Below are 16,993 nucleotides of genomic sequence, written 5' to 3'. Positions count from 1 at the left end.
AATGCTGTTTTTCAGTGTTCTTTAAAGGGAGCCCATGAGGCTTCCAACCCCCCCCCCTTCAAAATCCATTTTATTTTATTTGGGGGGGGGGCAGGCAGTAGCATTGTCAAGGTACCCCTGGGACGTGCTCATGGTACCCCAGGGTACCACGGAACCCTGGTTGGGAATCACTGGGCTGGAGTAATTGTGTACAGGATTTGGTACATATATTGAGCTTGATTCAGAGGCTGATGAATCAGAGCATTCACCCACTTTTCAAGCTCCACATAGCTTTCTTTTTCCCCAACTCCTGTTGAAATCTGTATGAAATGGTTTTGGCTTCCATGTGAACACAGATCTCAAACCTGGTTCCCTGTCCTCGCGGTGGCCAACTGCTGCTCCCACAACTCCTGTGGACTTCTGCGCAGGGAGTTTTCTTCCCTCATTCTTTCAGCTTGAAGCAGAAGAAACATTACCTGTTCTGATTATTGTTTGAAGACTGGGAATATCCCCCGGGCAAGAATGCCGCTTCCCGTTTTCTTCATCTATGCCCTCCTCCCCCATTTCATTTTTAGAGCTGTGGCAGAGAGTTATAGCAGCACTAGCATTTTCGTTAACTATAGTTAGCGTCAAACTGCAGTTTGTAACCCACATGTCCACCCACGGATGAGCTATACTATGGAGCTAACTATGGCTAACTGATGCCAAGGCAGCTATTGATGAACGAAAGGGAAGGAATGCGTACGAGCAGGTATATTTGAGCCTGCTGGCAAAGAGATTGAGCGGCAGCAGGCATGTTGGAGGGCTTCCCGAAGACAGCTGCGTGAAACCATCCCAGACATTTGGCAGTTGTTGTTTTCTTGTTTTTATTCAAAGATACAACTTGGCTTAAATTGAAGTTCTTTACTGAGTTAGGAAGGTTTTAATTAAACTTTGCTCCAGATAGTATCAAGCAGTTTACTTTGTTGTCGTGCCCTAGCGGTGTCTGCTCCTGGACACTGATGAAAATTAATTTAAGATTACCCCTTTGATCCAGTGCACGCCTGCATGCATTTGGGTAGAGCTATGTGCTGAACTGGGCTTTCTTTGAAATATATGGCATAGTAGCTCCAACCATCTGCTATATAGAATTCAACAGCAGCTTTGTCTCTGGGTCACTGTAACCTACTGCAGGTATGTCTCATGACTTTCATAAGATTATATCCCTTTTATCTTGGGAAAGATCTCAAATCTTGGTTCATTAATCACAAACTATTTATGCTACTGATAACCCTACCGTCATTTCAGTTTATTGCAAGGATCTGACACAAGATTTCTTCTACGTATCATGCCTTAGGAGGGTGCCACTTTTAATTACTGAAATATAGCTTTACCTTCTGTCCATTGCAGTATGTGTCTAGTGTATAAATGAAATACTTGGTTACTTTTGAAGTAATGATGCATCCTTCTTTATGCACCTAAAGGACAGCTTTTTTTTAAAAAAAATGTGTAAAACAGCATAGGAGTGAAGAAGAGTTTGTAAATAATAGAGCATCCCTTAAAACATCATTGTATTTTTTATTTGCATATTGCTCCGTAAATGTATCTGTTAAGTTGTTGGCTGGAAGGTGGATATTACATGATCTCAAATACACGAAGCCAATATTGTACAAGAAATGGCATTCTAAAGCAGTATTGCGTCACCTTGCATTGATAACATATATTTCAATAACCTTTGATTTGGAACTGTTCACATTCAATTTGGGAGTTCACTGGTTAGTTGAAACAGGTCCATATCTTCTTTGCTGTGATCATGAGATGAACATACTCTTGGATAATATGTAGTTGACATTATAATATTTTATAGTTAACTATTCCATCAAGTTTCTTTACGTTGTATGTCTTTATGATACTGTTTTAGACTTCGGCCTTAGCAAAGAATCCGTTGATCAAGAAAAGAAGGCCTATTCTTTCTGTGGTACTGTAGAATATATGGCTCCTGAAGTTGTAAACAGGCGAGGCCATAACCAGAGTGCTGATTGGTGGTCATTTGGGGTTCTCATGGTACTGTACTTCAATTCCTAATAATATTCAATTGTTTTGCTTAGGAAATTCTAATTCCATTTTCAAGTATTGTCAGAGGGTTTCATGGCCAGAATCAGCTGGGTGTTTTGGGTTTTCTGAGCTGTGTGGCTGTGGTCCAATGGCATAATGCCAAGGGGACGGGGGAGGGGGTGCGCCCCTCCGGGGGCGTTCCAGGGCAGGGGCGGATGGGGGCAGGGGCACAGGATGCATGCGTTCCCCGGGCGTAGTTCCCCTCACTCCGCCCCTGCCGTGTTCTGGTAGTGTTTTGTAGCTAACCTTTTGCCCCCATCTATGACTGGCATCTTCAGAGGCAGACATGACATGCCTCTGAAGATATCTGCCATAGATATGGGAGAAACGTTAGGAGCAAAAACTACCAGACGGGACATGCCTCTGAAGATGCTAGCCATAGATGCGAGCAAAAAGTTAGGAGCGAAAAACTATCAAGGCACAGCAACTCAGCCTGGAAAACCCACAACACCCAGCCCATTTACAAACTCTGGCAGTTGTTTATTATGTTACTGAAATTGTTCTCAGAATAAACTTTTTCAGTTTTTAATGGGGTTATATTTCCTGGATTGGATTAAAAAATTATTTTGTTTCATAAACTAGTTGAAAGTGTTGTTAGACACAGAAAACTGTAATAGGTTGGATTGTGCAGATCCATTCCACTGGCAGTAAAACTTCTATCTGGAAATGTCCTTCCCCTGATTCTAGAGGCTTTTTTATCTAGTGGCTTCCTGATTCTAGTTACAGGAAGTCGCCTTGTGCCAGATGAAACCACAACTAATAGTGGAAATGGTACATGGGATCCGACCCAGCATTTTCTCGTGTAGTCAGGTAATGAAGCAGAGGCTGTTGTGTTGCTTTATAAGTTAACTGTGGTAATTAATTAATGCAAACTCCCAGACAATTTGTAGCCTCAGATTTTTCTCATCTGAAATATTATTTCAAGCAGTTACCATTCCAACTGCTTACTTTTATATTTTAACTAGTGGCACACAAGCTTACCAAAACGTTTTCATAGAAATTCCTTTTGCTGGCTATTTAGAAACTTCAGGGTTTTTTTTTTAAAAAAGTTTTAAGTTTTCATCTTCAAAAGTTTTAAGTCTTCATCCTTCTTAATCACATGTTTTTTTTCCAGTTTGAAATGCTTACTGGCACACTGCCATTTCAAGGTAAAGATCGAAATGAAACAATGAATATGATACTCAAGTAAGTATATTTATTTATTGATTTATTGATTTGATTTGGTATACCACCCACCCCTGAAGGGCTCTGGGCAATGTACAGAAGGTAAAACCATAAAAAATATAATACAATATAACAATTAAAACCAATATTTAAACAATTAAACACCATATCAAAACAGAAAAAAAACCTTAGCATCAGATGGCACATTCTATCCCCCTGGGAGGGGACTGGGCGCAATACGGCAACAACCCCCAATAGTATGTGGGGGAGGGGGTTAGCAGGGGAGGCAATCAGTGACCAGCCTCCCCAAAGGCCAGGTGGAACAGCTCTGTTTTACAGGCCCTGTGGAACTGACTAAGGTCCTTCAGGGCCCTGATAGCTGGAGGGAGAGTGTTCCACCAGGCAGGGGCCAGAGCAGTAAAAGCCCTGGCCCAGGTAGAGGCTAGTTGCATCATTGAAGGGCCGAGGACCACCAGCAACTTTGCCTCTGCAGATCGCAGGGGCCACTTTGGGACATAAGGGGAGAGAAGTATATACGAAGTTAAAAACACTTCTACGGTCACTCCGCTGATTATCAGTTCCTGAGCTCAATGGAAAGTTTAGTTTATTACACAGAAAGCCTTCCAAGGCCCTTATATCTGCGAGACTGTCTCTCCCTGTCCCTCTCCCTGTGATGTCCTCGGACATCTGAGCAGAGCCTTCTTGCAGGGGCCATCCCGCAAATGGGCAGAATCAACAACTTCTTTCTCTGTTGTAGCCTCCCTCCACCTTGTGGAATGCCCTGTCCAGGAAGGTCATCGAGCCTTCCACTCTCGTGGCTTTCCACTGGGGAAATAGGGTAGCGCTTTTCCACTGGGGAAATAGGGTAGCGCTTTTCAAAAGGTACGTGGCAATTCCATTTGTGCAGGGAAACCCAGCCTACTATATCACAGCGCTTACCAACCCTATATATAGGAGAGCCTACATGCTGGCTAGGTTTAATATTATGCCATCCCTGCTCCATAGAGGAAGACTCAAGGGTCTACCAAACGATAAGAGGCTTTGCCCCTGCAGTCCAGGGCAGCTGGATTCCATTGCGCACATTCTCCTCCACTGCCCACTTTACCAGAATCCAAGATCCAGCTTATCAGTACAAATCATTGACTCTATGAAAACCCTGACAGAGCTTGATAAAGTAAATATGCTCTTAAACTGCAATGACCTTGACTGTTGTCTCGCAGTGGCAAAGTTTCTGGCTGAGGTTTGCGAGCTGAACTTATGATCCAGTGTGAAGTTTTATCTAGTAATTTTAACTGTATTTATATTGTATGTTCTGTATGCCAATAAAGGCTTATTGAAATTGAAATTGCTTTTCAAAAGGCATCACAAAGTTACTTGGATAAACTATTGGGAATTGGGATCTGTACTACTGTGCACAGATCTTTTGCTGGATCCTGTTGTGTAATTTTGCATAATGTACCATGTTAATGCTTATGCTTTCCTTCAGTTCTCTTTTCAAGATTTCTGGCTAGTTTTGCAACGCAAATCCTATTTCATTGTTTATTGAATGTTCCATCTTGTTGATTGTATTGACTCATACTGTGTACTCGGCCTTGACTCCCAAGTGAAAAAGGTGGACTATAAATAACATTCATAAATAAAAGAATAAAAGAATGGCTAGTTCATGAATGTAGCGTGAAGTGTAATATTTCCAATGTGTTAGGTAGACCGGAATGGATTAAACAAGAGAATGTTGCGCTGTGTATGTTGCAGTATCGAAATTAACTGATCCCTCTGGGATGCCTTGGCCTGAACTGAATAAATTATTGTCCCATTTAAAAGCGCACTGCATAATTTGCAAAATGCTTGCTCTGAATTAATCTCAACTGATTTGATTGCTGGGTGCATTTTTGACAGAGTCCTGCTTTATTTTTTCTTAGAGCAAAACTTGGAATGCCGCAGTTTCTAAGCCCTGAAGCTCAAAGTCTTCTGAGGATGTTGTTTAAAAGGAATCCTTCCAATAGGTTAGGTAAGTATCACTTTAGACTTTACACCAGCTTTGCTATCTTTTGCAGTCTTGAGAGAACAAACTGTGTTTTTAAAGAGCAAAATTATAAAGGCAACAGGTCTAAAGAGACTCTTAAGCCAGGGATCTCTGTGACTTTTACAAGTAAGGCTTCACAGAACCATATTTTTGCTGCATTTAGAGTTGCGACCTGGACCATAGTGCTGTATTGCCTTATTTAGTTTCACAGCAGTCTCGAGTGCGGTTCAGCGGCCACTAATCCAATCGTATAGGTTAGAAAATGAGATAGAGAGAACTTTCCCAAAGCTGCTCAAGCAGGCATCTGAACAAGGTCCAAGTCTGGTAACTCTTTCCATCGGTTTATATTGACAGTGAGTATAAAGAAACTTAATCCCATTTAATGAAGAATCTGCTAAGTAATTCATTGTTGTCCAGAATAGCTTGGTTGCCGTAAAAGAGTAAAACTCTCAGTTTCCCCCGATCAGGAACCAGGGGGCATTCATTGAAAATGCTGGGGGGAAGGGCTAATAAAAGGAAACACTTCTTCACGCAATGTGTGATTGGTGTTTGGAATATGCTGCCACAGGAGGTGGTGATGGCCACTAACCTGGATAGCTTTAAAAGGGGCTTGGACAGATTTATGGAGGAGAAGTCAATTTATGGCTACCAATCTTGATCCTCTTTGATCTGAGATTGCAAATGCCTTAACAGTCCAGGTGCTCGGGAGCAACAGCCGCAGAAGGCCATTGCTTTCACCTCCTGCATGTGAGCTCCCAAAGGCACCTGGTGGGCCACTGCAAGTAGCAGAGAGCTGGACTAGATGGACTCTGGTCTGATCCAGCTGGCTTGTTCTTATGTTCTTATGATCAGGCAATAAATCACTTGCTGGTTTCAAGGATTTTATTGAAGTCATTAAAGAAACATAGGAAGACAGTTCTGGCAAAAAAGGCGCCAAGCAGTTGATAATCTGTTGTAGCAAATCCCCACCCCCCACAAGTGAAAGAAGACAGTCAGAAGAGTCCAGCCTGGAGGCCCATCCCAGCCGCAGACCTTCAAGGCCAGAACAAGTAGATAAAGCTGCACCTGCAAAAAGCAAAAGCGATCCCCAGTCATCGCCCCCTTCCCAACAGTGGCATCCTGACAAAAACAAAGTTTAGTGTATAGCCCTTAAAGAGGAGAATTGAGTTTATAACCAATCTCACCCCTTGCTATTTGCCTTCAGGGTTCTAGCACTGGTGTGATAATTGGTTGGCAGTCCCCGCCCCCCTCCCCGCGATGTGATTTATACTTAGGCAACATTTTATGCTGTAGTTGAGCTTGCAGCAATAAAGAAGGCAGAATTGTTTGGGCTGAATGAGGCAGAATGTATCATTTCTGGCGGCATCCTTTCATGGGCCCATTGGAGCCAAAGGGGCAGGAGAAGCCCTGTGCCGGCCCTTGAGTAAGAACTCAGAGGAGAAGCTTACGGCAGTTGAAGTAACACAAGCTACTTCCTGTTACCCTTGTTAAGAGAATGCTGAGTTGGGTGCTGTGTGATTTCCAGGCTGTATGGCTGTGTTCTAGCAGCATTCTCTCCTGACGTTTCGCCTGCATCTGTGGCTGGCGTCTTCAGAGAGATCCTCTGAAGATGCTAGCCATAGATGCAGGCGAAACATCAGGAGAGAATGCTGCTAGAACACAGCCATACAGCCCGGAAACCACACAGCACCCCAGTGATTCTGGCCGTGAAAGCCTTCGACATAGAATGCTGAGTCTTTACAGGGTTTTTTTTTTAAAATCAGTGCTGCCAGCGAGGATACATCTGTTCTTAACTGATTATAGTAAATAAACTGGTTATTCTGAAACTACAACCCACTGAATTTCCCTCTAAGCAGTTGAAGACTAGTTGTGTTCAATTTGTGATGAATCAGTCTGTTTCACCGTAACTGGCCACCATTCAATAATGTAGCTCATGCCACTCATGTGACTGCTTCGGTTGATAGCTAAGAGTTTCGGGAAATCCTTTCAGATCTCTGCATTTCTGATCTGTTGTGCAAAGTACTAAAAAAGAATGTGATGCAAAACTGGAGGAACATGCAATAAAGTAATGATGCTGGCCTGTTGGCTGACGAAAACAGTTTGATTTGCAGTGGTGAGGGAGAGAGAAAAAGGCCTGGCTCCTTTCCTCTTTGTTTGTTTTAGTTCAGATGTACCATGCATGTGAAGGTATATCATGTGTATGAAGGTACAAAGAAGACACAGGCCTAATTCGGGGTTTTTTTTAATTCATTGGATTCAGATATGCCCCTCTGTACATGGAAGGCTTCTTCCATTCACAGAAATGTGGTTTAGTTACAGCTTTTTCTGAGAAAAAGGAAATTAAATGCAGAGATACTAAGCAAGCTCTTCTACAGAGCAACCTTTTGAACAAAAGTAACCTTGAAAGTGACTGTGGGATCTTTAATAACACAGCATGAACTTTTGTGCAAGTGCGCATTAGCAGTTCTTTTACCAGTATGGGGAAGCGGTTAAGAGCGACAGACTCTGATCTGGAGAACCGGGTTTGATTCCCCATCCTTCACATGAGTGGCAGACTCTGACCTGGATTTGTTTCCCCACTTCTCCACATGAAGCCTGCTGGGTGACCTTGGTCTAGTCACAGTTCTCTCAGATCACACAGCCCGTCTACCTCACTAGGTGTCTACCTCACTAGGTGTCTGTCGTGGGGAGAGGAAAGGAAGGATTTTGTAAGCCACTTTGAGATTTCTTACAAGAGAGAGAAGTGGGTATAAATCCAGACTTTTCTTCTTTAAGTCAGATCCAGCCCATGGTCTTTTTAAATACTAAAGGTAGAATTGAGAGAGAGAGAATCTGAGGATATCGATTGAATGTTGGCTGTACAAATACTGATCATGCATTTTCTATTCTGCTTAGGTATAATATTGTGCAACATTCCCCATGTGCTGAATTTTCTTTTGAAGTTAGAGGAAACATCCCTGATTTTGATCTCATTTGAACGTTTCTTTGCAGTCATATCTGATTTGCAGTAGTTTAATATTTTGCATTTTCTGTAATTACAGGAGCCGGTCCTGATGGGGTTGAAGAAATTAAGAGGCATCCCTTTTTTTCTACCATTGACTGGAATGTGAGTGCATTCAGGATGTCTCTTTTAATGTTGTTGTTCTAATGATCTACCAAGTTTTAAGTATAGAATGAGGGGGAAACGTACAGAGTGTTGTAAGCAAACATAATCTGTCATTTTGGATTAAAAAGAAAAACAATTAAAGAAGATGCATTAGACGAGTTTAATATGAAGATGTTTTCCTTCCCACGCAGATGGTTCACAGTAGAGGATTTTCTTGGAATTGTTGTTGTTCTGGTTGAGTATCAGAGGACGTATTTCCCCCTCCCTTTTTCCTCTTCTCCACACCATTTTTTACTTCTTTCCTCCTGGCACCCCCACCCTCCACCTTTCTTTTCTTCCTTGTCTATTTCCCACCCATCTGTCAACCTCTTTTATCCTCCCCATCTTCACTTATATTTATCATTTCATGTGTACCCCAGCTTTCTCCACAATTTGGACACAAAACGGCCCACATCATTCTCTCAGAAACCTTGTGAGGTAGGTCAGTCAGAGCATGTGTGACTGGCCAGAAGTCACCCAGTGAACTTCCATAGTAGATTGGTGATTCAAATTTAGGTCTCTCAGATACTGTTCTGAGACTGTAATCACTGCAGCGTGCTGACTTTCGCAGGTTGGTTGTCGTTGAACAATAGGAAGCAGCAAGTCATTCTACCATGCAAAGGTAGTAGCAATTAACATGAGGGCTGCTGGCTGGCCTGGCCTTAATGAATCCTCCCTCAAAGGCCGAAAGAGGACTTCCCTCTTTTCTTGCCCTTCTCTGACAGAAACAAGGGCTTGAATGCTCGCAGTAATGTTATTGATGGCTAGCCACAGTCCAAATAGTCACTGAGGGCATTTATTTCTTAAAGCTACAGGTGCTATTTTCTATTATTTGGTTTTTTTTAACCTCCTCAGTGTACTTTTTCAGAAGAGATTTTGGATTTTTCTGCAAACCTGGTTTTTTTTTCAAGGTTAGAGAAAGTTCTGTCAGCGTGGGGTAGTGGTTAAGAGTGGTAGACCAGGTTTGTTTCCCCACTCCTACACATGAAGCCTTCTGGGTGATCTTGGGATAGTCACTGTTCTCTTTGAATTATCTCTGCACCATCTACCTCACAAAGTGTCTGTTGTGGGGAGAGGGAAGAAGTTTGTAAGCTGCTTTGACACTTCCTACAGGAGAGAAAGGCAGGGTATAAACCCAAATCATCTTCTTCCTCCTCCCTCTACTACTACTACTGCGTCCTACTGTTCTTCCTCTTCTTCCTGTTCCTTCTCTTCTTCCCCTTTTTCCTCCTCCTCCTCCTCCTCCTCCTCCTCTTTTTTTTTATGGGTCCAGTTTCTGGATTTAAGTATCCACAGATTTGGCCAAATTGAGAGGTAGCTATATTGATGCTATTGTATAGCTTAAAAGAGAATTTATTTGAAAAGATCAAACTGGGAAAAATAATTTATCAAATCTACTAGTATGAACTAAAGTATTGTCTGTAATTAAATATATTTGTTTGGGGGGCTAACCTTGGAAACCCTTATGATTACCACAATCTGTAGTCATCTAAGAAAAATAATACTTCATGGATATTATATCAATTTCAGAAATTATACAGGACAGAGATTCAGCCCCCGTTTAAGCCTGCTTCTGGAAAACCTGAAGACACATTTTGTTTTGATCCAGAATTCACAGCAAAAACACCCAAAGGTAAGTAATTTTCCAGAAGAACTTGATGTAGAATTCTTCTCTTCTCCTCCCCTTCTGAATTCACTGCATGACTTTTCTAATGGAGCAAAATCTGTTGTGAATTGGAACATGTCTAATCTACTAAAGAATAATTATAATAATTATAATAATAATCTATTCACATATATTTATTATATGTATTTGCTTACCCTTTTAAAGGTGCTTGCGGTCTTCCATCTACCTAATGTTAGTTTGTTTGGTTGGTTAATTTGTACCCTGCCCTTCTCCAGCAAAGCTGGGCTCAGGTCAGCTTCCAACAATAGTAAAAAGACAACACAAAATTAGAACATTATAATTCGAAACCCGCCCGGCCTCTGCGTTCTGCAGAGGCAGATTTGCTGGTGGCCTCTAGCGCCTCTATGATGCAACTAGCCTTGACCTGGGCCAGGGCTTTTACTGCCCTTACCCCCACCTGGTGGAACACTCTGCCTCCAGCCACCAGGGCCCTGCGGGACCTAGAGCAGTTCTGCAGGGCCTTAAAACAGAGATGTTATCCTGGGCTTTGGGGGAGGCTGGTCACTGATGTGCTATCCTCTGCATTCCACTATAATTGACTGTTACCATCATTGTGCTCAATCCCTTCCCTGAGGGGGTGGGGGGAGAAGGAGGCTACACGGGAGTCGCCATCTGTTACGTTTTTAATCGAGTTGTGTTTGATTGCTCATGTTTTTAAGTTGTTTACTTGTAATTATCTGGCATTTTTAGGGTGCTTAATTTTTGTACACTTCCCAGAACCCTTTCGTCGGGTGGGCTGTATAATAAGTTTAATAAATGAATAAAATAAATAAATGTAAATAAATCCTTATTCAGTTTAACAAGATGGCTTCCTATACAATGTGACCACCTTGTGTGGGTCGAGCTGTCCTCAGCAGGTTAAGTTGGTTCAGAATGGTGGTCAGGAGATGGGCAGCAGCCAAGAACTCGTAGGTCTGTAAAGCAGTAGAGACAGATGGCAGGGAGGGGAACAGAAGAGGAGAAGTGAAGGGGAAAGTGGGAGAAAAGGAAAGGAGATCTGCTGATCTATGTAACTGTTGCTGCCCTCAGTCATACTCCTGATGGAACATCTCCATCTTACAAGCCCCACAGAACTGAGCTAAGTCCTGCAGGGCACAGGTCTCACTAGTCAGAGTTGAACAGAGCCGAAAAGGCCCTAACTGTGATTAAGGACAGCTGAAAGGTTCTGGGTTCAGGAACCACCAGAGAGTTATACTCCTGGGAAGTATACCAGGAGTGGCGGTCCTGCAAATACAATGACCCTTGACCTTTTATACCTATGAACTGTTGTTCCCAAGTAAACTTAAAAAAAAAACCCAGCTCACTGTGCTCAGGCAAAGTGGTTACCTTTTTTGCCATTGGTTTTAATGGATATAGTTCTGTTAAATTCTTGAATGTAATTGGATAATAATTAAACTCTCCATTTTTCAAAAAGAGAGAAAAGTTTCATGTGTATAGAAGCGTATTATACTAAAGATATATTGTTCATTACTTAACAATGTCAATTTAACCACTAGATTCTCCAGGAGTTCCACCTAGTGCTAATGCGCATCAGCTGTTCAAAGGCTTTAGCTTTGTCGCCACGACTGCCATAGAAGACCACAAAATCTCCCCTCTCAACAACATATTGCCAATAGTTCAGGTAAAAATGTTTCCCCCCACTATGAGTTCTGCATAGCTTCATGTCTATTGGAACAAAAAATCAACTTGTACAGTGATATTTGATTTGCCATAACGACTTTTAAAGTAAATCTTTATGTGATATGCATATTTCTTTCTTGATAAATGTTGATGCCCTGGGGAAACAGAGAGAAACTGGCAATACAAACTTTAGATTCTAAGGGCCAATTCACACACATATACCCTGCTGAGGAACTGGAATACACGCAGATCTCTTTTCCACATTCGAACTGTCAAACTATAAGTCATCAAACTGTACCCAAATGTTGCAGTCTTGGTTTGCATTCAGATGTTGCAGTGAACTGTGGCTTTTGAGCCATGGTTTGATGATGCTCTGATTGTGACATTCAAATGTCCACGTTCTAAACAAACTGGGGTTTGTTGATTGACTTCCAATGAAAGTTAGTTGGTTAACCACTAATTGTACTAAACATGGTTTGTTTTGATCTCTGAATTCGCAAATGACAGTTTGTTGAGTAGCACTGCCCCTCATTGCCACTTGGGCACAGATATGGCAGTTAGGGGAGAGGTAGCATGTTATAGTGGTTAGAATGCCGGACTAGTATTTGGGACATAACCAAGTTCAAATCCTCATTCTGCCATGGAATCTTGCCAGATCACCTTGGGTCTCTCTTGGCTTGACCCACTGCATTGTTTTGAGGACAAAATGGAGGAGAGAAGGATGTTGTAACCTGCTTTGGATCCCCATTGGGGAGAAAAATAGGGTAGAACAGGGGTAGGGAACCTGCGGCTCTCCAGATGTTCAGGAACTATAATTCCCATCAGCCCCTACCAGCATGGCCAATTGGCCATGCTGACAGAGGCTGATGGGAATTGTAGTTCCTGAACATCTGGAGAGCCACAGGTTCCCTACCCCTGGGGTAGAATAACACCACCACCACCACCACCACCACCAACAGTGTAGACTCTGCAAGGAAGCAGACGAAACAATAGAGCACATAGTTGCTGCAAGAAAATCGCGCAGACAGACTACAAGCAGAGGCATAATACTGTTGCTCAGATGATTCACTGGAACTTGTGCCACAGCTACCATCTGCCTGTGACAAAGAACTGGTGGAATCACAAGCCTGAAAAGGTCACTGAAAATGAACACGTAAAACTACTCTGGGACTTCTGAATTCAGACTGACAAAGTTTTGGAACACAATACTCCTGACCTCAGGATTCTGGAAAAAAAAGTGTGGATAGTCGATGTTGCAATACCAGGTGACAGTAGAATTGATGAGAAGCAACTGGAAAAAGTTGCACGATACCAGGATTTAAGGATTGAACTACAAAGACTCTGGCACAAGCCAGTAACGGTGGTCCCAGTGGTGATCGGCACATTGGGTGCAGTGCCTAAAGACCTTGGAAGGCACTTGAAAATAATCGGCGCTGACAAAAACACCATATGTCAGCTGCAAAAGGCCACCCTACTCGGTTCAGCACGCATTATTCGTCGATACATCACACAGTCCTAGATGCTTGGGAAGTGTCCAAAATGTGATTTAATACAAAATCCAGCATATTGATCTTGTTTGCTGTGTATTACTGTTTTTGCATCAATAAAATACACTGCTGCCACTGCTGCCGCCGCCGCCGCCGCCACCACCACCACCAGCCTAAATCACAAAGATTTTCTGGACTATACATTGTTGGGCAGAAACCAGAAAATCACATGGGAAATGGCCCGTTTCTGTGCATTTATCTGTAAATACAAGAATTGTGGCCAAATTGTCAAGGGAAGGGAAGATTAGATCAGTTCAACTTTTAGATGACTTGGCCGGAAGTCCAGCCTTTTAGTCAGTCCTTATAGGCTTGCTTATTAATTAATTAATTGATTGATTGATTGATTGATTGATTGATTGATTGATTGATTGATTGATTGATTGATTGATTAATTAATTAATTAATTAATTAATTAATTAATTAATTAATTAATTAATTAATTAATTAATTAATTAATTAGATTTTTTTACCGCCCTATCCCCGAGGGGCTCCGGGCGGTGCACAACAATAAACATAATATAACATAAAATGGCTAAATCTTTAAAAGCAGTGATAAAACAGTAAAAGCTAAATCTTATAAATACAATACAATAAAATACAATAAAAATACAATAATAAATATTGTATGGGCCTTTTATACTAAAATTTGTATCTCTACTCCAATTATTGCATTTTTACTTACTGTATCGCAATTTAGGTGTAATGGGATTTCAAACACAAGTCACTGAAACTTTTTAAATATAAATTATTTAATTCCCACAGACATCCTCTCTGTCAATATAGACTATGTACTATCTCTGACCTGTGTTTCATTACTGCTGAAACTGTGTATTTTTGTTTTTGTCGTTCTGGTCGTTGACCGTAAATAAATGATTTGGATTTGGATAATAATAATAACAATCACAAAACACAAGGACCTACAAACTTCAATTTGTAGGTCTTTGTATTTTGTGATCTTTTCCAGCTCTTTGGCCTCTAGCCAGTTGACAGCAGGGTAGAGGACAAAGAGCTGGAAAAGATAACAAAATACAAGGACCTACAAATTGAAGTTGAATGATTGTGGCGAAAAAGAACAACAGTAATCCCACAAGTAGTCGGTGCTCTAGGAGGAATCCCAAGACACCTTGGAAAGCATCTGGAAAGCCTGAACTTGGACAGAACATCAGTCCACATGCTGCAGAAAGCAGCACTTCTAGGAACTGCACACATTCTACGCAAATACCTCTAATATCCTAGGTCCTTGGGAAGGACTCAGTATTCAGAGATGAATTCCAGACACTTGTGCTGTGTTGTTATGTGGATGATGATGATGATGATGATGATGATGATGATGGCGGCAAACAACAAGCAAAGATCTGGCAGCTGTGAAATATACAACAACAATAATTATAATAATAAAAAGAACAGGAGAAGGTCACTAGATACCGCAATTTGAAAATCGAGCTTCAGCGTCTATAGCACAAACCAGCTGAGGTAGTCCCAGTGGTAATCGGCACGCTGGGCGCCATGTCAAAAACACTAGGGCAGCACTTAAAACATCTTCGAACTGACAAAATCAACATTGTGTGCCTTCAAATTCAGAAGGCAGCCCTGCTGGGATCCACACGAATACTACTCTGATATATTACAACTTCCTAGGCCTCTGGGTGAGGCTCGAATTGTAATGAAGGCCAACATCTAGCTAAAGATCTGACAGCTGTGAAATCTACGATAATAATAATAATAATAATAATAATAATAATAATAATAATAATAATAACCCAGCATATTGATCTTGTTTGCTGTGTATAACTGTTTTGTAGTAATAATAATAATAATAATAATAATAATAATAATAATAATAATAATAATAATAATAATAATAATAATAATAATAATGGAAGACAGGTGAGAAGGACTTGTTCCTTGTTTCTAGTGGACTAGCAAAAGTTTGCACAGTTTGAGTAGCCATGATCTATCATAACATCCCAATACAGCCTTGAGTTCTGAGCACTGTGTGGGTTGCCTTTTACTCCTGCACCCATTCTCCTCCTTTAGATACAGAACAGCAATCCAACGGGCACATTTAAGATACATTTGGGGACCTTTCAACTGTAAAAACTGAAAAAAATGGAGTGAATCTCAACATGAAAAATATCCAGTATATAAGTAATTATTTTAAAATGTCAGAGTAAACTAAATAAATGGTTCATCAAACAGTGAACGTGCCTTGTTTTCTTTAGAAGAAATAAAAGGTGGCCAATCTCAAATGACCCTAGCGTTGCCTTTGTCCCTTAGCTTAGCTTCTCAATCATTAATAGAAGGGATTGGTGGGACTTAGTTATTTTTTCTGTGGTTAACTTTATCTTATTCCAGGTTGTATGGGAACGTTACCTGACAGCTTATGTTTGCTTTTAGCAACTTCATGGGAACAGTGCACTATTCACAGACGCATATGAGCTTAAAGAGGACATTGGTGTTGGGTCCTACTCTGTGTGCAAGCGATGTATCCACATGGCTTCAAATATGGAGTTTGCTGTGAAGGTATTTATGAAACCGCTTCCTTCAGATCTGGTAACTGTTTATAGCAATCCATGTGGAATTTACCCATCTTCAGAGCTTTAAAGTTCGTGGAATTTTTTCCTGAGCAATAGTTGGTAACCCAATAAATGGCCTTATTACAAGAACTAGGATTTGTAAAATTTAGATCTCAAACTGGGACATAGATCCCCCCCCCCCCCACACACACACACACACCTGAAACCATCTGCTCATAAAGTTGCTGGACTGCATAAATTGCAGTTGATATGTATGGGTATTTATGTATCTGAGAAAGTAGAGTGTGACTTACAAACACTGATATGTTTTGTTGTAATTAAAGTAGGTCGCTAAGGTAGTATAATGCTCATTCTGTATGTCCTGTAAACCAGACATAAATATGGCTACTTGAAAAAATTAATGGGGGCCCACTTGAGCCTTTGAGTATAAATTGAAATTGATAAGAAGACTGTGCTGGTCTATATTTTATGGCTCTTCGGTTTTGATAGTACCTACATGAGGAGAATTGCAGTTAGACGGTAAATCCTCACTGTGTTGCTGTGCCCTGCTTGGATTATTGTGACATATAATTGGCCCAGTTAACTATAAATTAAAGACTGTCAGCTGGTGTAGTCAGTTCTGTGCAGTTTTTCTGTGGCAGTTACTTGCCTTTGTCGTTAAAACTGTGATTGGGTTGTTTATGCCTGCCTGCTAGCTGTTCCACAGAGGACTGTAATCTGTTAAGATGTAAGATTTCAGTTGACTAGAAGTTTTAACTAAATACAATAAATAAAACAATGTTTTGTCACCTTTTTATGCTATCTGACCTTTCCAGATCATTGACAAAAGTAAGAGAGATCCCTCTGAAGAAATAGAGATTTTGATGCGCTACGGACAGCACCCTAATATCATCACTTTGAAAGATGTATGTATTTTGGTTTTAAATTGTTTCAGAGACTAGTAACTAAGCACTTCTACCGTTAAGCCATTCTTTTTAGCTCTCTCTCCATTAGAATGCACAGAAGGCAGCTTTCTTGCAATAATTGACAGTATTTTTAATTGAAAATAATCAATGACTTGTTTACGATAACAGAGTGTTTATGTAGCCATGGTTAAGTGGGTTCCAAATTACTCAGGTGCTGGATGCAATGGCTTAACTATAGTTTCTTGGATTCAGTTGCAGCAGTGACAGACTGAAATTAACATCAGCTTGCTTG

General features: G+C 41.1%; 1 protein-coding gene across 1 annotated transcript in view; it reads left to right on the top strand.

Moving 5' to 3' along the window:
* The window catches only part of RPS6KA6 (ribosomal protein S6 kinase A6), a 56,547-nt gene that overhangs the window by 25,025 nt on the left and 14,529 nt on the right, over positions 1 to 16,993 (top strand). The window contains exons 7-14 of the mRNA XM_048514755.1: positions 1,880 to 2,022; positions 3,188 to 3,258; positions 5,157 to 5,245; positions 8,302 to 8,366; positions 9,936 to 10,038; positions 11,589 to 11,713; positions 15,657 to 15,782; positions 16,612 to 16,701. Coding sequence (XP_048370712.1) covers positions 1,880 to 2,022; positions 3,188 to 3,258; positions 5,157 to 5,245; positions 8,302 to 8,366; positions 9,936 to 10,038; positions 11,589 to 11,713; positions 15,657 to 15,782; positions 16,612 to 16,701 — 812 coding nt within the window. The remainder of the gene's footprint in view (positions 1 to 1,879; positions 2,023 to 3,187; positions 3,259 to 5,156; positions 5,246 to 8,301; positions 8,367 to 9,935; positions 10,039 to 11,588; positions 11,714 to 15,656; positions 15,783 to 16,611; positions 16,702 to 16,993) is intronic.

The sequence above is a fragment of the Sphaerodactylus townsendi genome, linkage group LG13 (genome assembly GCF_021028975.2).
Source record: "Sphaerodactylus townsendi isolate TG3544 linkage group LG13, MPM_Stown_v2.3, whole genome shotgun sequence".
NCBI lineage: Eukaryota > Metazoa > Chordata > Lepidosauria > Squamata > Sphaerodactylidae > Sphaerodactylus > Sphaerodactylus townsendi.
Note: the sequence above shows the minus strand (reverse complement) of the source record. Positions and strands in the feature narration are given on the sequence as shown.